General features: G+C 40.3%; 1 protein-coding gene across 1 annotated transcript in view; it reads left to right on the top strand.

The window, feature by feature from the left end:
• Nucleotides 1-16,364: 16,364 nt before the first annotated feature.
• Nucleotides 16,365-21,537, top strand: part of LOC124716830 — a 31,347-nt gene continuing 26,174 nt past the window's right edge. The window contains exon 1 of the mRNA XM_047243384.1: nt 16,365-16,534. Within this exon, the coding sequence (XP_047099340.1) occupies nt 16,365-16,534 (170 nt within the window). The remainder of the gene's footprint in view (nt 16,535-21,537) is intronic.

Raw genomic sequence — 21,537 nt, 5'->3', positions numbered from 1 at the left:
GAATCCTGTGAGAACCGATTTCCTTTCTTCCCTCTTCCAGTCCTTGACCACTGATTTCCTCTTCATGACAGTTAACAAATTATTGTGCTGCTGTGATGTATCTGTATTATGTTTTTTCACTATAAAAGGTGAGCTCCCTGTAGATTCTCAAATCCACAACTCCCATGGCTAGATTTATACATGTATTGTAGTTGTCAGTTTCTTCAATGTTACAGGCCCAGTTTCATATTATGTTTGGGATGATTTTTAAATGGTTACTATCACGTTCCTCTTCATCGTTGAGCACAAAACAGAGAAATATTGATCCACTCTGGCACTCTGTAGTCAGTGCCACCACCACACTATTAAAAAAATTGAAGTGTCTGACAGTGTAGCTCTTATCACTGCTAGTAACTGTACTAAGTCACTGAAAAGTCCAGAACTACCCAATTTAAGCTGAGAGTTTTTTATATATATATATATAAATAATAGAGGGAAACATTCCACGTGGGAAAAATATATCTAAAAAGAAAGATGATGAAACTTACCAAACAAAAGCGCTGGCAGGTCGATAGACACACAAACAAACACAAACATACACACAAAATTCTAGCTTTCGCAACCAATGGTTGCCTCGTCAGGAAAGAGGGAAGGAGAAAGAAAGACAAAAGGATATGGGTTTTAAGGGAGAGGGTAAGGAGTCATTCCAATCCCGGGAGCGGAAAGACTTACCTTAGGGGGAAAAAAGGACAGGTATACACTCGCACACACACACATATCCATCCACACATACACACACACCCTTAAAACCCATATCCTTTTGTCTTTCCTTCTCCTTCCCTCTTTCCTGACGAGGCAACCATTGGTTGCGAAAGCTAGAATTTTGTGTGTATGTTTGTGTTTGTTTGTGTGTCTATCGACCTGCCAGCGCTTTTGTTTGGTAAGTTTCATCATCTTTCTTTTTAGATATATTTTTCCCACGTGGAATGTTTCCCTCTATATATATATATATATATATATATATATATATATATATATATATATATATATATATATATATAAAAAACAAAGATGAGGTGACTTACCGAACAAAAGCGCTGGCAGGTCGATAGACACACAAACATACACACAAAATTCAAGCTTTCGCAACAAACTGTTGCCTCATCAGGAAAGAGGGAAGGAGAGGGGAAGACGAAAGGAAGTGGGTTTTAAGGGAGAGGGTAAGGAGTCATTCCAATCCCGGGAGCGGAAAGACTTACCTTAGGGGGAAAAAAGGACAGGTATACACTCGCACACACGCACATATCCATCCACACATACAGACACAAGCAGACATATTTATATATATATATATATATATATATATATATATATATATATATATATAGTGGCTTGTGACATCAGTCTTATGACATCAATTTCTTATATCTCATCTATGTAAGAACATGTCATCTATGTCAATAATGAAGTGATTTGTTCCATTACCAATGACACGGAATTGGCAGAATAATGAAGTGATTTGCACCATTACCAATGACACAGGATTTTATTTCTCTTTTAGAATTTATCCCATGGTTCCTAACATTTATTGAAAATCAAAATCATCTATCACTGAAAGAGACAGCAAGGGAGATAAGTAGGGGCTTAAGAAATTAAGTTACATGTGTTGTGCAACGCTAAGACCTTTACACAACAAAAGTGGTACATCATCAGAAGAGAGTACATATTCTGGGTTTCCTATAGAGGCAGTTCTGCTGCAGTACGGACAACAGGTGCATCAAAGTGTGGGAGTAAAATGGCACAGAAACTGAAAATATACTCCAGAACTGAAGTACATGGGACAGTTTCATATAGGCAAAACATCTAAATTGCCCACAAGTTCACCATGAAATTCTAGAAACATGTGGACCAAATGCAATGTCCTGTCCAGCCATAATAAAATGATACCTACAGTTTGACCAAGGTCCCACAGACAAGGGGTACATTAATTGGGAAGCAAGGTAATCAACAGTGACCACTAATGACAATGTCCGAGCAATCTTTTCAGGAACCTGAAAGAAAATCTGGGGAAGAAAGATGACCAATCCTGAGAATGTTCACACAGCACTTCTCAAGTGGCTTCATGACCAAGGAGTGGAAGTTTTTCTTTGAGGAAGTGAATGATTTGTACAATGTTCTGATCACTGTTTAGACGGACTTGGTAAATATGTGGAAAAAAAGTGTCTTGCATCAGTTTTACCTTGAAATGTAATTCAGCATTACTTTGACTGCTATGATAATGTGTAATGTATGAGGGATTTTCGATAAGAAATGTAACACTTTTTTTTCTAGGACAATTTTAGTTGGAATAAATGCAGAATTTATTGTGGGACATCATGGAATATTTCCGCTTCAGCCCATGTAGTTTCTCAAAGTTCTGATACGTGCCATTGCAATAAGTAGCCTTCGAAATTGTGTCTGTTCCAACCAGAGAGCTGTTGTTGAGTTTCTTTTGGTATCAAAATATTCATAGGCGCTTTCAGAATGTTACAGAGACCTTGCGCTGAACAAAAGCTTAATGTGTTGAGTGAAGCATGTGTCATCACAGCAACAAAGTAAAGCAAACCTGCCCGACACTGGCTGGCTGCACAATGCTGTGACTGTTATAGTGCTGAAAAGTGACCACGAAAATTCCAACAAACTTCTCCATGAGAAAGCAAGGCCTGACCCAAGTCTGCCCACCCCAGAAAAGCTCACAGGAGTTAATTGGACTGCTCCTTCTCATCCTCCTGGCAGCCCAGATCTCACACCACCTGACTTCCATCTGTTTGGCCCAATGAAGGATGCTCTATATAGGAAACAGTACATGGATGGTTGTGAGGTTATTGATGCAGCAAGACATTGGTTCTGATGTCGACCAGTAAAATGGTACTACGTGGGCATACAGACCCTCCCCACAGGATAGAATAATGTCATGGCATTGAACAGAGATTGTGGTAAAGAATAGGGTTTTGTAGCCAAAAGAATGGTGAATAATATGATTTATTATAATCCTGAATAAAATAAACCTGCTTCCAGAAAAAAAAATTTGCATCACCTACTGAACATCCCTTGTACTTTCAAAAGTCTTCCGTTCAGGGACTCTCACAGATCATTGATGCTGTTTGCATGCAAATATTTATATAGGTTTAACAGGGGGATGAAAGGGTTAAAAATGTACAAAACAAAAATCACTACAGAAATACCTGGGTATACTTTCTAAAAGAGGCAAAAATATGAAAATTTGAATAGCACAAAGAAAACCAAAAAAGTAAATAAAAGTAAAAAAATTGATATGGAAAGATGCAATTAATTTCAAGAAATTTCATATAATAGCCAAAATAAGTGGAGAATTCAACAGAACTATATTACACTATTGAAGACAAGTTTCTTTTTATCTGAACTTTTTTTTCCATTGTACTGCATGTGTCCATTTCTCAGACTTCTACTTACACCTCACTTCTTCCTACTTCTAACCCACCTCTTATTTTTCCTGTGTTTTACTGTCCCTCTTTGTTACTCCAAACACCAGTTTTATTCATCTGAGCCTCTCTTTTACATTTTTGCTTTTGCATTCCCTTTCTCCCTTTAATCACTCTGTTTATGTATAGGAGAAATGAGAAATCTAAGGTGGGCCACACAGAACATGTCTAAACCTTAATAAAATATTCTTAGGTTTCAATTGGTGTGAAGTGGTTTACTGCCCACTTATGGGTTTGAAATCCAAGTATATTTTAGTAATGGATATTGCTGTGATAGCATGCATTTATATCTAAAAGACGTTTTTTGCCATTAAATATCTTTGTGGGCATGCCTGGAGATCTTCATGCCACCAATCTAAAAAGGCAGAGAATTTTATTCTTTTTGTACAAAAGTTAGTTATGTATTAGTCCACTCATGATCTAAACTGGCTAACAGTCGAAAGAATTCAATAGTAGTCTTCATATGTAATGTTTTATAACTTTTAACTACATAGCTGTGAAGTTGTTACTATTATAGCACGTATTTTGTAAGCTGCCATGTATTTATCTAGGGACATTATTTTAAAGATTGTACACTAATTAATTAAACTCAAACTGCTGTGTCTGAACACTAAAAAACTAGTTCCTTTCTAGTCACCTGTTCTTTACTGGTGACAATTTGCAGTGTGTTCAGTTTTGTAAAGTACCCTTCCATTCTTGGACGTGACCTACTGTTATGGTGCTTGCCAACATCAATATTAAAAAGTTCACCATTGTGCAACATAAATGCGGTTTCACATATGCAGAAAACTAGTTGAAACATGTATTTGTGGAAACATTAATGACTTGTGGGAAACATTGCAGTGACTTCTAGTTTAGACAGCATATAAAATTATTTGAGATGGATATCTAGTCATGTGAGTTTATGCTAGAGAGTCTACCGCATTATGCTGTTTAAACTGGAAGCTGTCAGCAAGTTTTCTGGATGTAATCTGCTGCGGTTTCTAACTTCACTGATGGAATGTCAATTTGTATTACATCAGTGTTGAAGTGCACTATTGCAGCAAGTGGTGCCTATGATAGAACTGCAATATTCTAAAATCAATTACACTGAAAATAAACAGACACCAATGAAATGTAGCCAGGTGTAATGAAACCTGTTGATGCATGGAACAATTCGCAATTGTGATCCAAGCTATTCTAACCATTGCTGATGGACACTGGAAAGTTAATTTAATGAAGAAAAAGTGTTGTGCTTTCCAAAGATCCTTAGTATGAAGTTATATTAGAGATGACTCACCTGAAAATAAATGAAAAATATGTAATACATATCATGAGGATCTTTAAGATCTATTATATATGTGATATAAAGTGACGACATGCAAGGAGGAGGGGGGGGGGGGGGGGGGGGGAAGAAACAGCAAAACTTTTGCAAGGAATGTCCCTATCACTTTTCATACAACTGCACAGGTACATTTAAGGACTATTAATAATGCCTTTGTGTTGCTCAACGATATTCTTTTCTTAACCATATACTGAGTTTTTGTGGTAACTTCACCACTGAAACTAATGTGAAATGTGTAATATATGGTGACTAACTAATAAAGAATTGTGATGATAAAGGCAAAAAGGTTACCTAGAATGCTGTATAATGGTTGCAGATCTCTCAAGAGTATGTTGTCATTGTCAATAATTTATTAATTAGGCATTAAACATACCAATGGGAGTAAATATTAAAAACATGTTGATCACCTGCTAAAACAAACATATAGTCTCAGCTGCCTATAAAGTATAAAAGAAAATTTACTAGCTAATTATTTTAGGAGACTTCTTTTCAAAACAAAAACTTTAGTTAGAATGTTTAGTATCAGCCATTCACACACACACACACACACACACACACACACACACACACACAATTGTACATTAATTATGTATGTGTGACTGCAGGCTTTCTACTGACAAAATCTTTTTGGGTGACCAGCTGAGTGATGGTGTCTTCTTGTCGCAACACTTCAGTTTTGTAATCATAATTTTCACATGAAGAAGATGGGTATCACACTTACTGAAACAGTGCAACAAGATAACACCAATTCTTGGCCGATCACCTGAGAAGATTTTATCAAACTTGCATACATTTACATATTAATTACCAACATTTACTGTTACTTACGGTTACTTGAAGCAATGACACTACTATAGTTGAAGTGTATAAATGAATAATTATAATTCTATGATCATTAGATATGACGTTACTGAAAAGTAAAGTTACTCAAAGCACAGTTCTTGAAAACCACTCCAAGAATTCATCAACTGTAAAATTCTCACTCTTTAAATGAAGTTTCTAAAACTTTTTTAAACTTGTGCAAGGGGGTGAAGTGAGCTGCTTTTGGCAATTAGAGAGAGAGAGAGAGAGAGAGAGAGAGAGAGAGAGAGAGAGAGAGAGAGTGTCAGTTTTGAATACAGCAAATCTATCTAGTGGCTATTTATTACATTTTGCAAATGAAAATTATTTCTTAATTTTTCTAAAATTTTATTTAGATAACTTGGATAGCAACAGATGTAAAACGTGGGGACTGTCATAAAGCCACTTGGGGCACATATCTAGAATATATACAGGGTGTACATGAAGCCCGGGAACACTTTCAACAATTTATTGCACAAGAACCAAACATCGTACAGTTATCATACATACGTCATTTTGAAGAGAAACCCTGAAAGTCTTTTGTCATGTATATCGCCACAGCATAGTATGGTAATTTGCTGATAGTCAGTGCTCGCTGTGTGTTGGAGTTCTCAAAAACAAGTGTGCTACAGCTGTTCAACGGATGTTTAGAACCAAGTACAGTAAGAAGCCACCAACAAGGAAGGCCATTTACCACTGGAACAACAAATTTGTTATGATGGGTTGCTTGTGCCTGGCAAAGAGAAGCGGATGTCCCAGTGCGAGTGGAGTGAATGTGGAGTGCGTACGAGAGACATTCATAAAGGAGTCCAAAGAAATCAGTGCGTCTTGCATCCCGTGAACTCAAAATGGCTCCAGTGACAGTGTGGAAAGTCCTGCGACACAAACTGTCTATAAAACCATTCAAATTGGAGATAGTGCAGAAGCTCAATGACTACAGCAAAAGACAAATTTTTTGAGTTTTGTTCGCAGTTGCAACAATTGAACTAGGATGGGGATGGTATTCTTGATCACATAATTTTTAGTGACAAAACCACTTTTCACACTAATGGGAAGATGAACAGCCATAATTGTCGAATCTGGGGTAAAAAGCATCCACACAAAAACATTGAATTTGAGAGCGATTCCCCAAAGGTAAATGTTGTTTGTGTCCTGTCACTTTGGAAACTGTATGGGTCATTCTTCTTTGCCGAGGGCACTGTCACTGGATATTCCTATGTGGACATGTTGCAGCAATGGCTGATGCCTCAAATGTAATTGGGCTTTCCATTCATCTTTCAGCAGGATGGGGCTCCACCACATTTTCATCGTGGAGTTCGTGGGTACCTGAACACAAAGCTGCCACATCGATGGATCAGCCGTGCTACAGAAGGGGACAGCTGTTTCATGAAATGGCCTCCCCCATCACCAGATCTCACTCTTTTTTTCTGTGTGGACACATTAAAGATCTGGTGTATGTACCACCTCTACCACGTGATGTTGCAGAGTTCTGGGACAGAATACGGGAAGCAACTGCCACAGTTGATGATGCCATGCTGGTACAGGTATGGCAAGAATTCGAATACCGTATTGCCGTCTGCCAGGTCACTCACGGTTTGCATATTGAATGCCTGTAAAAAAACTTTCAAAGTTTCTCTTCAAAATGCAATATGTATAACATATGTACAATGTTTAGTTCTTGTGCAATAAATAATTGAAAGTGCTTTCGGACTTTATATACACCCTACATAACGCTGTACTTCTGCCATTGGAACAGCTCTGCTGCATTTCCTCATAGCAGTATTCCATACTGCAGGAGTGAGTGGAAGAATGCATAATAAAGAGTACAGTAGCAGATTTGTACTGACATTTTTCCTTAATTCATGTAACAAAAATAATACTCTTGCCAGCTTGCTGCTTTAGTAATTATGTGCCCAACCCGTAACAGTCTTTTATCAGTCAAATCTAAGTAATTTCACATTCTCACTCTCAGACTTCATTGTACTGACACTCAGATAAAATAATCCTCCTTTAGTTTTATTAATAGAAAGCTGACTGGCTAGACATCAGTAATCAGTCATCTTGATGTTTTCTCTGTTGTAATTTTGAACAGTTTATAAGTTTTCACCTGTTGTTATCGGTTCGATGTCATCAGCATACAGCACATTCTTACCTGGTGTAGGACTTGAGAAGTCATTCATGCAAACGACGAAGAATAAGGATCCAAGAACTGATCCCTACTGTATTCCATGTTTTATTTCCAACAACTGTAATGCCTGATTATTTGCATGTACTTTTCATAGCCTGTTGGGTAGTTTCTGAATATACCTAATGATTTATTTCTAATGCCATAGTGACCTAGTCTCTAAGCATAGCACATGCAGCTTGTCTCTATTCAGTGCCACCATATATAATATCTAACAGATTTTCTACTGGTTTTACTGTTGACATATTTGATCTAAAGCCAAACAGGCCTTCGTTCAGTAACCTGTTACTTTTAAAATAGTTGTGTATTTGTTTATGTACACAGCTTTCTGTTATTTTGATAAAATGAAGCAATTGAGATTGGTCTAAAGTTAGTAGAGAGGCACCTTTCTCCGTTCTTAAACACCAGCAGTGTAACAAAGATGTTAAGTTCTTCATGGAAAATTCCATCTACCGCTATTCTGTTAGCTAGATAAAGCAATTTCATTTGTTATGCTCTTTATGAGCAAGTTACTCATAGATTTTAAAATTTCCAAGCTTGTTAACCACTTAGCTAATATTGTGGGGAGTAATCTTAGACTGTGGGAATGTAGATACATTTTTTGCTTTGGTTGAATTGTCTCAGCAACTGAGCTGCTGTTGCAGCTTGAATGATGACTGCCTGTACAGTTCACAAACTATTTGTTTAATATATTAGAGTCCATGAGAATGGTATTGTCTTTTTTGCATTGCTTTGTTTCACTTTTAAAGTCATTCCATGCTGCTTTATGACCATTTTTAGATTTCAAAATGTAGGTATAATTTTCTTTGTACTTGGATATTTTAATTTCAGTTTCATATACTTATTTGAGTCTTGTGTATATTTCCTTAGTTTCAACATTTTAATAAACAGTATTCTTATTTTATTCAGTCACAGAGTATACCATATTCTAGTACATTTAATATCATCAGTGTTTGTCGTATGATGATTGAACAGTTGCAATTCAGTATATATTGAACAGTGTCTACAAATGAACTAGTGCAGTCACAAACATTTCTCTCAGTGGTAAATCTATAGGTCCAATTTACTGATTCTTAGTTTCCTTATCAAATTCTCAATGCCATTTTTATTTAGTATTTTGTGCCTTACAAAACTTTTGGTACATTCATTTACACATAATCCTTCAATCCTGATTTATCAACTCTACATCATACATAATCTTTAAGCTCCATAGTTGTCATGTTGTCTAAACATGCCCATGGCCTTGTGGGCTGTCCACTAATGCAGTATAGATTGAGTTTATGGTACTTATTAAATGAGATACACAGTGCTGTCTAGTGATCACTTGCTAATGTACTACAGCACTCTGCAAATATCACACTAAAATTATGCCCTCTCCTAGAACGAAAGCCGGAAATCTCACTAAAATTAAGCCATTTCTCTTTGAATGTGTGTTGGCATAAAAAAAAAGGACAAAGACATGTTTTCTGGTCAGCTGCACTATGATCAACCCAGAAGAGAGAGACACTGTGCATGCTCTGATGTGATATTATCCCTGCTGGCACAGAGGGTACTACATTACTCTCAGCACCAGGTCAAAATCTTTCTTTGAAAGTGTATGTAAAGCACTGTACAGCCAACCTGGTGAATTCTGTTGATCTGCTAAAGAGACCCTTTTCCAGTAGAGCTTTGGAGGAAAAAGTTAGAGTTAAAGAGTTAGTAAGATTTGTAAAATTAAATCTGAGAAGAAGAGGGTATGGTGTGTGTGTGTGTGTGTGTGTGTGTGTGTGTGTGTGTGTGTGTGTGTGTGTGTGTGTGTGTGTAAAGGGGGTGGGGGTGGCCGGGGGGTCATTAATTTGGCTCAGACTATGAGAGTAGAAGCAGGTAGATGCCCCTTTGAAGTTCCTAGGATATTTTGCCTGACTGACCTAAGATTTTTTAAAAAAATTTTTATCATCCTATGAACTTATAGTTAATTCAACATTGTAAATGGGAAATGGTCTGGCTCTTAGTAAAGTTCATTGTGGCTAGGTATTATTGGGAGGCTGAATGTGCATAGATGGACACCTTTTTCACCTGGCTACTGCTGCATCTTTATGTTGACAGGAGCCTGCCAGTTTGTTGTTCTTAAAGAGTTTGTTGATCAGCCAAGTTGCCAACATACAGTACTCGAGTCATAACGAAGTAGTGGTCAAAGGCACCAACAGCCATTTGTTGGTTTGGATTTGTTTCCCACTGCTATCTTTTTTCCCATGTTATTTCATTTATAACAGTGTTAAACTATTTATTATAAAATTGGAATATATCTAAACAGTTCAATTTATATTGTTAAATTAATATAGTCAGTTTAGTTATGATTACTACCCATGTTGAAGTCAAGAGGCCATAGCAGGTGGTGAAAAAAGCGAGTATATGAGGAAACTTAGAGTGAAAGTGTGTGATAAAGAGTTGGACATGTAAGTGTGATGTTTGAAATCCACATTTTTGCTTTCCATATTTGTTACTCAGGACCAGTGACGTGTGGATACAGGAGAAGTGAAAGATCTAGGACATATTAAAGCATTAACAAAAAATGTAGTGGAAATCATAAACTTACAAACAACACACTTGATCTTAGTGCATTAGCTAAAGCAACAATATTTAATTGACATAATGGAACAGAGACTATTTATTTTTGTAAGCTTGCAGGGAAATACGGAAGCGTCCGATCCCGCCCGTCTGCTTTGACCCATGACGTCACAAATATGGCGGAAACAAAAACAAACACACACTTTCCACAAGAAGCCTAATGACACTAACGGGACAAGCGCGGGAAATGGGGTGTTTTGGGTGGGGGGCAAACTAAATATAAACAAATTTAGACGCCTTGCATAGCTACAACGTGTAAGTGAAGACAGCCATGCATGAATACCCACCCACCTCCCCATGGGTCGTAACCCCTGCAACCCATAGAAGATAAAGATGCTTCAGTAGCTGATTAGTGTTTTTTGTCTTTTTAAAAAAAATCTCACGAGATAGAACGAACAGATCAGAAAAGTAAATAAAATAAGATAAAACAGAACTGGAGACAGCCACACTCAAACCAAACTCTGCGTCGTCATGACGTCACACACGACAACACCCTTACGTCACGGGTCAAAGCCGACGCGTGGGATCGGACGCTTCTGTCGACCCGCTTGCAGCACATAGGTAAAAGTTTGCACAGAGCGCCACTGGAGAGACATTCTTTTTCCCCTTATGTCTGTAATGATTTCACCAGCTACGGAAAGTTTGTATACGTATCTTAAAACTAATGGTGTTAGTGTACCAAGTTTACCTACAAAAACTTTTTCATCAGTTCCTGGTGTACAATAGTGTGATACTATTACGATTTTGATTTGTTGGTAGTACCACTACTGATTCTCCAAATAAACCTTCTAGACACAGACTACTAACATCTATTTTTTTTTCTTTATTCTTTATTGTGATTGTGAAACCTATTTACAGGCAGGCCTGCAGCAGCATACTACGCTGCTCTTTGGCCACAGAGAAACACAAAGTTACAAATGAAGACAATTAGAGAAAAAAAGATGGTGGACATATAAACGGAGACAAACACTTTTTTAAAATACAAGGCGCCGTTCACGGGCATAGAGTCCAAGATAAAACTGTTCAGACACTTGGACACAGACAGAGACGAAAATTGTCACATGTGAACAGAGGTGCACAAAACGAATAACACTTAACCACTAAAGTACAAAACGACGGCACACAAAGAACACGAGGAGTTGATCTCCGGCACGCGAATGTTCACTAACCGTGTACGAGTCCGGGGACCTGCCAAGAGAGGAGGAGGGGGGTGGGAGACGGAGAGGGGAGAGCAGATGCCATGGGCAGGGGAGATAGGAGGAAGGGGGAGGGGAAGCCCGGGGGAAGAGGGGTGGAGGGAGGGGACGGGGGAAAAGGAAAGAGAAGGAGGGAGGGTGCCTAAGGGAAAGGACACAGGAAGTGGGGGCAGGGAGGATCAAAGTTGATAGGAGGGGTAGATGGAGGGGAGGAGGACATCATCAAGGAGGGGGAGCTGGCGGAAGCCACCTTGGGAGAGGGTAAGGAGGGTGGAGAGATGGAGACCGGGTGGGACGTGCGAATACAGGCGCGGCAGCGGGCGGGGGTGGGAGAGGATGGGGGAGTAACAACTATAACTGAGTACCTTATATAAGGGTAGTCTCTAACACAGATTGATATCCTACCACGCGCAATATTTACTCTGCAATAGTGTGTAGTCAGGGACTATCCACCTGACACATCTCTATAAGTGGTCTGCACAGTGACTGCACAGTAATGTGAACTAGAACTGTCATTTTTCGCACACTGAGCTACATTCACTTTGTTGTATTTTCTAGTTTTAGCACATATGCAAATGAAATGTATTCTGGTATTGGTACACGAATTTATCTGCTGCCCTTTGTTCTCGTTGTTTCAGTTACTTTCGAGTGCAGAAGGAATAAGCTTACTTTTCTCGCAGTGAATTCTAATTTTGGGCATAAATCAGAACATACTTCACACAGCCAGCATACTTGTCGATAAACACTTTGCGAAATACGTTTGTAAGTAACGAAGTAAATAATGAAGTTGGAGGGTTCTCACTTTCAAAGAAAGAGACGGCACCAATAGTTTCCCAGTAGCTTCCAAAACTGCGATGAAGGTACCAGCTGTCGATATGATGAGCTGCTGTTGCTTTCATTCGCGTGATAAATCTACACTTACAGACCAACTCTTGAAACTAATTTCCAGCGTTTCCAAAAACAAACGCATCTTGTTGAGACATCTATTGAGCGCTGTTGAATATATACGTTATTGTGTTCAGTACTGGCTAGCTATTAGCACAACGTACCGATCTTGAGGAGTGTTTGCTTTCATGGTTGTACCTTAGAATGAATGTTGCAAACACTGTTCAGCGCTAAACTCAGCACATTTGTTGCCTGCGCAGTCAAAACAAGAGTTCTCACAGACAAGTCCCTTAAGCGCCATCTGATTGCCGATGGCCGTGACATGTGAATCACAAACACTACAACCCCTCAGCATGCGCATATTATATCCTGGTTCCACTAAACACAGTCCGAGAGGGAGTTCCAATTTTATCCGGCAGTGTATAATAATAAAATCTGAATGCAATGCAATATCCACGGTTCACAGTAGCCCAGTCGTGATCGTATGGGTGTCATTCAAAATCCTTTAAGAATAGAAATAAATTGTTACCTGATCTCTTTAAGTTCAAAAGGAACTGTACACTTGACTGGCTGTTGCGTGCTTTCTGCCGATTGTAGTTTGTTTCGCGAGTTTCCTTACAGATTTCTGACTAATTTTAATACATTTAAAACCCGGTACGATTTATACATTCATAGACATAGCTGCTATTTATTCTCGTAAAAATACTTTTTGGCTTTGTCCTTGCTTCTGTGCCTTGCTTGTACCTATTATGTTTTTCTGGCATCGCATCAAAATGGGTATCTCTCTTAAATTTTTTCCCCCCACTGTGCGGTAACATTCAGCCCAGCAGAATGTCCACCCTACAGGTTGCAAATGTTCAATTACATTTATTACAAAACGCAATCGCTGTTCACTTTCGGCTACTATTCCTGCATCATCGATGACTCATACTGTGCTAGTTTTCTGTCCTTGACAAAAACAACGGTCATTTTCCCTTATTCCATTTCCAGTCAATAAACAAAACATTAGTTGTAACAATGAACGTCCTTACCTTATACCTTTTCTAGTTTTAACATATACAAATATGTCAGTACAGACTATTCCAATTCGCTTCGAAGAAGGCAAGTGGGTTTCCATATCCCTCTTATCTATACCACACTGCCTGAAACATTTCATCTCACATTACAAGACGCCTTCCCGTGTTTACAGCGCCACAATAACTTCCGAAATACGACCTCATTTGCGTTCTGAATGTGCTTCTGCACTACATATGCAAATTATGAATCGTTTCGCAGAGTGTTTATACATGCAAGCTGCTTTGGCGGCGCTGCAGTCGCGAAGTTGCAGAAAACCAAAGGAGAGTTTCGCGGTTCATTAGTCCGGTTGTATGAGGGGGTGTTCAATAAGTAATGAAACACAAATTTTTTTGGAAGCAGTTTGCTTATATTCCGCATTTCAATGCACCATATCATTTCTGACTCCTTTGGCTAAGAAACCCTATTTTTCAATATAATCCCCATACAATGTGACGGCCTTAGGTCATCTTACTGGGAGAGCCTATAAGTCCGCAAGGTACCATTCTACTGGTCGACGATGGAGCCAACATACTGATGCTTCAATGACCTCCCCATCATCCACATAATGCTTTCCGCAGACTGCGTCCTTCATTGAGCCGAACGGAAAGAAGCCGGAGGGTGGCCGAGGAAGAACAGTCCAGTGAAGTCCTCCCGGGTGCGCAGGTTTATGTGAGGCCTTGCGTTGTCACGGAGAAGGAGAAGTTCGATTTCATTTTTGTTGCGACCATCATCTCGAGTAAGAGTGTCCGCACGTTCCAACTTTGCAGGAGTCACAGCTGCGTGTGGCTTGCCGAGACGCGGGAGATCGGAGACGTTTGCGTGACCTAGTTGCGACGATGACACACGCCTCGCCCAACGACCCACCGTACTTTTGTTCAGAGCCAGGTCTCCGTAGACATTCTGCAGATGCCTACGAATATCTGCGATGCTCTTGTTTCCCACCAAATGAAAGTCAATCACTGCACTCCACTCGGACCGCACCTCTGTTACAGAAGGCTACGTATTGTGCCGCAACCTATCGAAACTTTATGAAACTATAGGGGCTGAAGCGGGAATATTCCACGTTGTCCCACAACAAATTAGTCGAGAAAAAAAAGTTATGGAAATGGAAGAGGATGTGCATGAAGAGGATGCAGATCAAGATGAAATGGGAGATATGATAGTGCGTGAAGAGTTTGACAGAGAAGAAGTCGACCTCGGAGAAGATCAGTTTGGATTCCGTAGAAATGTTGGAACACGTGAGGCAATACTGACCCTACGACCTATCTTAGAAAATAGATTAAAGAAAGGCAAACCTACGTCTCTAGCATTTGTAAAATTAGAGAAGACTGTTGACAATGTTGACTGGAATACTCTCTTTCAAATTCTGAAGGTGGCAGGGGTAAAATACAGGGAGCGAAAGGCTATTTACAATTTGTACAGAAACCAGATGGCAGTTATAAGAGTCGAGGGGCATGAAAGGGAAGCAGTGGTTGGGAAGGGAGTGAGACAGGGTTGTAGCCTATCCCTGATGTTATTCAATCTGTATGTTGAGCAAGCAGTAAAGGAAACAAAAGAAAAATTCAGAACAGGAATTAAAATCCATGGAGAAGAAATAAAAACTTTGAGGTTCACTGATGACATTGTAATTCTGTCAGTGACAGCAAAGGACCTGGAAGAGCAGCTGAACGGAATGGACAGTGTCTTGATAGGAGGATATAAGATGAACATCAACAAAAGCAAAACGAGGATAATGGAATGTAATCGAATTAAGTCGGGTTATGCTGAGGGTATTAGATTAGGCAATGACATGCTTAAAGTAGTAAATGAGTTTTGCTATTTGGGGAGCAAAATAACTGATGATTGTCGAAGTAGAGAGGATATAAAATGTAGACTGGCAATGGCAAGGAAATCGTTTCTGAAGAAAAGAAATTTGTTAACATCGAGTATAGATTTAAATGTCACGGAGTCGTTTCTGAAAGTATTTGTATGGAGTGTAGCCATGTATGAAAGTGAAACGTGGACGATAAATAGTTTAGACAAGAAGAGAATAGAAGCTTTTGAAATGTGGTGCTACAGAAGAATGCTGAAGATTAGATGGGTAGATCACGTAACTAATGAGGAGGTACTGAATAGAATTGGGGAGAAGAGGAGCTTGTGGCACAACTTGACTAGGAGGAGGGATCGGTTGGTAGGACATGTTCTGAGACATCGAGGGATCACCAATTTAGTATTGGAGGGCAGCGTGGAGGGTAAAAATCGAAGAGGGAGACCAAGAGATGAATACACCAAGCAGATCCAGAAGGATGTAGGCTGCAGTATGTACTGGGAGATGAAGAAGCTTGCACAGGATAGAGTAGCATGGAGAGCTGCATCAAACCAGTCTCAGGACTGAAGACAACAACAACAACAATTCTGAGCCTGTAACTAATCTAGCTCCATATCTACTGTCATGATAGCTGCGTTGTCAAGTCCGGTGATGATGTACTACCCTCCCACCAACCCCCCCCCCCCCCCCAACCTAGTCCTAAAACATGGCGGGTTCCAACCGTGAGGCGGCTGGCCAGGTCCATGTCCTGGCGGAACACGGAGGGTGTACGGAGTCTGAGTCTGGTGTTTACTCATTAATTGTTTGTCAGGTATTCTTTGAGGACTTTGCTTGAGATCGCATCTGCTAGTTTATACAGGACATTAAATGTGTTCTCTTGCGTCAGCAGGTGGTGCGTGTCGTTGTTTGGTAGTTGTTCCCTAAATTGTTTTGCTCTTTTGGGCGATTTTAGCCGGTTCTCTCTCCCGCAGCCACCTATTTCGATATGCCCTGTTCGGACGACGCTTCCGCGCTCGGCGTCCGCAGTGTTTGCGTGACCCTAGACCCTGGAGATAGCACCGGCCCACTTGTGGACGCCGCTGCTCCACACACTGGACCCAAACAGTCGCCTCGCCGCTGGCCGAGTGTCCGCACATTACGACTCGTGCTCTTCAGGTGAGTCAGGTGCGCTCGCGGGGAATCGCAGCAAACAATGCCCGAGCTCTTTACACACTGCACTCCTGCACGCACATGCCAATCCAAGTCCTAATAAAGTTAATCATAACCATATGAAGTATCAGCACCAGGGCAATGTGATAGAACCGCTCTTGTTCTGTGTACACATCGGTCTGGCGGAGAGCGCGAGCAACGGTTTGCTGCTGCGTATAGATGGCGTTGTAGTGTAAAGTTTCCTCGCTGAGTGATTAGGAGGATAACCTGGATACAATTTCTGTTTGGTGTGATGAATTTCAGCTTCTAGATCTACGTCCACAACTACATACATACTCCGTAAGCCATCGTGCGGTGAATGGTGTGGGTACCCTATATACCACTAACAGTCATTCCCTTTTCTATTCTACTCACAGATAGAGTGAGGGAAAAACGACTGTCTACATGCCTTAATTTCTCTTACGTGGTCTTCACGCGAAATGTATGTAGGCGGTATTAGAATCGTTTTGCAGTCAGCTGTAAATGCCAGTTCTCTAAATTTTCTCAACAGTGTTCTTCGAAAGAAACGTCACCTTCCCTCCACAGACAACCAAGGGTTTGGAAGAGCAACTGAACAGAATGGACAGTGTCTTGAAAGGAGACTATAAGACGAACATCAACTAAAGCCAAACGATGTGGGATTGACGGAGGACATCGAAAGGGTGTAAAAAAGGGCAGCTCGTTCTGTATTATCACGTAACAGGGGAGAGAGTGTGGCAGATATGATACGCGAGTTGGGATGGAAGTCATTAAAGCAAAGACGTTTTTCGTCGCGGCGAGATCTATTTACGAAATTTCAGTCACCAACTTTCTCTTCCGAATGCGAAAATATTTTGTTGAGCCCAACCTACATAGGTAGGAATAATCATCAAAATAAAATAAGAGAAATCAGAGCTCGAACAGAAAGGTTTAGGTGTTCGTTTTTCCCGCCCGCTGTTCGGGAGTGGAATGGTATAGAGATAGTAGGATTGTGGTTCGATGAACCCTCTGCCAAGCACTTAAATGCGAATTGCAGAGTAATCATGTAGATGTAGATGCAGCTCTTTCCACACTACACTCCTGCACTCACATGCCGATCCAAAACCTGATAAAGTTGATCATAAGCATATGAAGTATCAGCACCAGGGCAATGTGATAGAAACGCTCTTGTTCTGTGTACACATGGGTCTGACGGAGACAGCGAGCAACGCTTTGCTGCTGCGTATAGATGTTGTAGTGTAAAGTTTCCTCGCTGAGTGATTAGGAAGGTAACTTCGATACAACCTCTGTTTGGTGTGATGAATTGCAGCTTCTAGATCTACGTCCACAACTACATACATAATCCGCAAGCGACCTACGGAGGGTGTTGTGGGCACCCTATAGACCACTAACAGTCATTCCCTTTTCTATTCTACTCACATATAGAGTGAGGGAAAAACGACTGTCTACATGCCTTAATTTCTCTTACGTGGTCTTCACGCGAAATGTATGTAGGCGGTATTAGAATCGTTCTGCAGTCAGCTGTAAATGCCACTTCTCTAAATTTTCTCAACAGTGTTCTTCGAAAGAGACGTCACCTTCCCTCCATGGATTATGGAGGCTCGTTTCTTTCGCTCGCTGTTCGAGAGTGGAATAATAGAGAATTACTTTGAAAGTAATTCGATGAACCCTGTGCAAGGCACTTCGCAGAGAATCCATGTAGATGTAGATTTAGATGTAGAGTCCCCGTAGCTTCTAAGTAATACTTGCATCTACATCTACATCCATACTCCGCAAACCACCTGACGGTGTGTGGCGGAGGGTACCTTGAGTACCTCTATCGGTTCTCCCTTCTATTCCAATCTCGTATTGTTCGTAGAAAGAAAGATTGTCGGTATGCCTCTGTGTGGGCTCTAATCTCTCTGATTTTATCGTCATCGTCTCTTCGCGAGATATACGTAGGAGGGAGCAATATACTGCTTCACTCCTCGGTGTTGTTCGAAACTATCGATAACAAATCTAGCAGCCTGTCTCGGAACTGCTTAGATGTCTTCCTTTAATCCATCCTGGTGCGGATCCCAAACACTCGAGCAGTACTCAAGAATGAGCCGCACTAGTGTCGTATATATGGTGTCCTTTACAGATGAACGACACTTTCCTAAAATGCCCCAATAAACAGATACAGACCATTCGCCTTCCTTACTGTAAGCCTTAAATGTTCGTTCCATTTCATATCACTTTTCAGCGTTACGCCCAGATATTTAATCCACGTAACTGTGTCAAGCAGGACGCTACTAATACTGTATTCGAACATTACGGGTTTGTTTATCCTATTCTTCTGCATTAACTTGCATTTTTCTACATTTAGAGGTACCTGCCATTCATCAGAAAATCTAGTTATTTGTTCTAAGTCATCTCTCCGTGCGCCACAGAATCATCAGCAAACAACCGCAGACTGCTGTCCGCCGTCCATAGCTCGCGGTCTGGTGGCTAGCGTTGCTACCTCTAGATCACGGGGTCCTGGGTTCGATTCCTGGGCGGGTTGGGGGTTTTCTCTGCCCAGGGACTGGGTGTTTGTGTTGTTCTCATCATTTCATCATCATCTTGTTCTTCATCATTCCTAACAGTGAATAGATTGGACTGTGTACGAAATTGGACTGTGAAAAAATTTGGACTTTGTACAGGCGCTGATGACCACGCATTTGAGCACCCCACAAACGAAACATCATCATCACCCTGTCCGCCGAGTAATTTATGTACATACAAATTAACAGCCTCCCTATCACACTTCCCTGGGGCACTCCTGACGATGCCTTTGTCTCTGGTGAATACTCGCCGTCGAGGACAACTCACTAGTTCTATTACGTAACAAGTCTTCGAGACAGTCACGTATCTGGAACCTATTCAAAATGCTCGTAAGTTCGTTAACAGTCTGCAGATCACTGTGCTAAATGATTTTCGGAAATCTGGGAATGTGGAACCTGCCTATTGCCCTTCATACACAGTTCGCAGGATATTATGTGAGGTAGGGACAAGCTGAGTTTCGTACGAGCGAAGCTTTCTAAAACCGTGCTGATTTGTGGATAAAAGCTTTTGCGCCTCAAGGAAATTTATTATATTATAACTGGGAATATGTTCAAGAGCTCTGCAGCAAAGCAATGTTAACGATATTGGTCTGTAATTTTGCGGGTCCGTTCTTTTACACTTCTTATACACAGGGTGTAAATTTTAAGTTGACAAACCAGAATAAGTCGAAAAATAAGCTTCACACGAAAAAATGTGTAGAATCCAAAGTTGATTATTTTCGAGGGGGACATCTGCTCGTGCTAAAATTAGCCCGCCACCCCAGCCCTCTGGGGGTGGGGCAGGAGGCAACTTTAAAATTTCAAAAGGGAACTCCCAGTTTTTATTGCAGAATCAGATTCTACATAAAAAACTACGTACATTTTCTCTTAAACATTTGTTTTGATTCTTGGTAGTTGGCGTTGTAATTCAAGAAAATCCATGTTCTCATTTTTACGTGGAAAATGGTTACGGATAAATAAAAAATACTTATTTACTTCGTAAATTCTGATTCGCTAAAAGTAAAACTCTCCCTCTCTCCCCATAGGGTGGGGTTTGAGTGAGAGGAATTAGAGTTTTGCAAATGTTGACCCAAATATTAATTTTTTCCGCCGATTCGGATAAGTTTTGTTTGTTTCGTGGTCATGAGGCCACACAACTTTTAATTATCAAACAAATTACCTGACTAGCGAACTAACTAACCAAACATCCTACTTACTAACGAGTGAACTTATTTTTCGAGTTATTCTGGTTTGTCAACTTAAAATTTACACCATGGATAGGAGTCGCCTGCCCTTTTTTCCAGTCGATTGGGGGCCTTAGCGCTGGGAGAGAGATAAGCGATAAATCCAAGCTAAGTAAGAGGTCAACGCCGTAGAGGACTCTAGAACCGAACTAGGTTGCCATCCGAACCTGACGACTTATTTGTTTCTAACTCTATCGGTTGTTTCTCTATCCCAGGTATGGCTGTTGCTATGTCCTCCTGATGGTAGACCATACAATGGTCAAACAACGGTATGTTTGTACGGTTCTTCTGCGTGAACGATTTCTTAAACGCGAAATTTAAATCTTCGGCTTTCCTTTTTGCTACCTTCTACTGCCACGCCAGACAGCTCAACGGTTGAGAGCATAGAAACCTTAGACCTGCTTAGCGATTTTACATAGGGCCCGAATTTTCTCTGTTGTCGGCAAAATCTTTTGATAAGGTATGACGGTGGCAGTTCTATGCTGCGTGCATCGTTGTTTTACAGACGCACGAATCCTTACTAAAATTTGCCTGTTGTCATTTGCACTATCTCTATGCCATCCATCAGTCGTGGAAGAAGAAACATGAAGAACTGGTTCAATACTTTGGTCACCTTTTTGTGGGGTCACTGCTTGCGAAATGATACATCTGGAAATTGTTCCTAGTCACTGAGTTAGTTACTAACATGTTTCATAGATAATTCTAATAACCTTTTATCGAAATAATGTGGAACGGGTTGGTTTATAGGACATGTATATGTGATCAGTTTGAATGGATGGTAACATGATTGCCATTTACAAGCACCTGAATGTCACCCTAGCCTAAATTTAACATTAATGAGCGTCTTATTTTCCAGTCCTGTTCTTGCAGCTACATTTAAAACTAGTGTTTTCTTACATGCTCTCAGTTTTTAAATAAAAATTCGAGTAGACAATAGATGGAGCTCTTCAGAACAAATGATTTTGGGACAGATTTAAAATTTGTTTGCCTGACAGGCATAATATTATGCTACTGGACAAATTCTCAAAACTTTTTTTTTAACTGCATGGTGAACTCCTTTCTGAGCAACATAATGAGTAGTAATTGTCGTTTTCTCCTTCTAGTGTTGTAGGTGTGTAGTTTATGACGATGATTCAGCTGCCGCTGTCGATAGGTTTGATACAGCTTGCAACTCCTTCACAGACTTTCATATTCTCTCGCTCGT

This window comes from Schistocerca piceifrons, chromosome 9, assembly GCF_021461385.2.
Source record: "Schistocerca piceifrons isolate TAMUIC-IGC-003096 chromosome 9, iqSchPice1.1, whole genome shotgun sequence".
Classification (NCBI taxonomy): Eukaryota; Metazoa; Arthropoda; class Insecta; order Orthoptera; family Acrididae; genus Schistocerca; species Schistocerca piceifrons.
The sequence above is the reverse complement of the archived record's forward strand: the minus strand, read 5'-3'. Positions and strand labels throughout refer to the sequence as shown.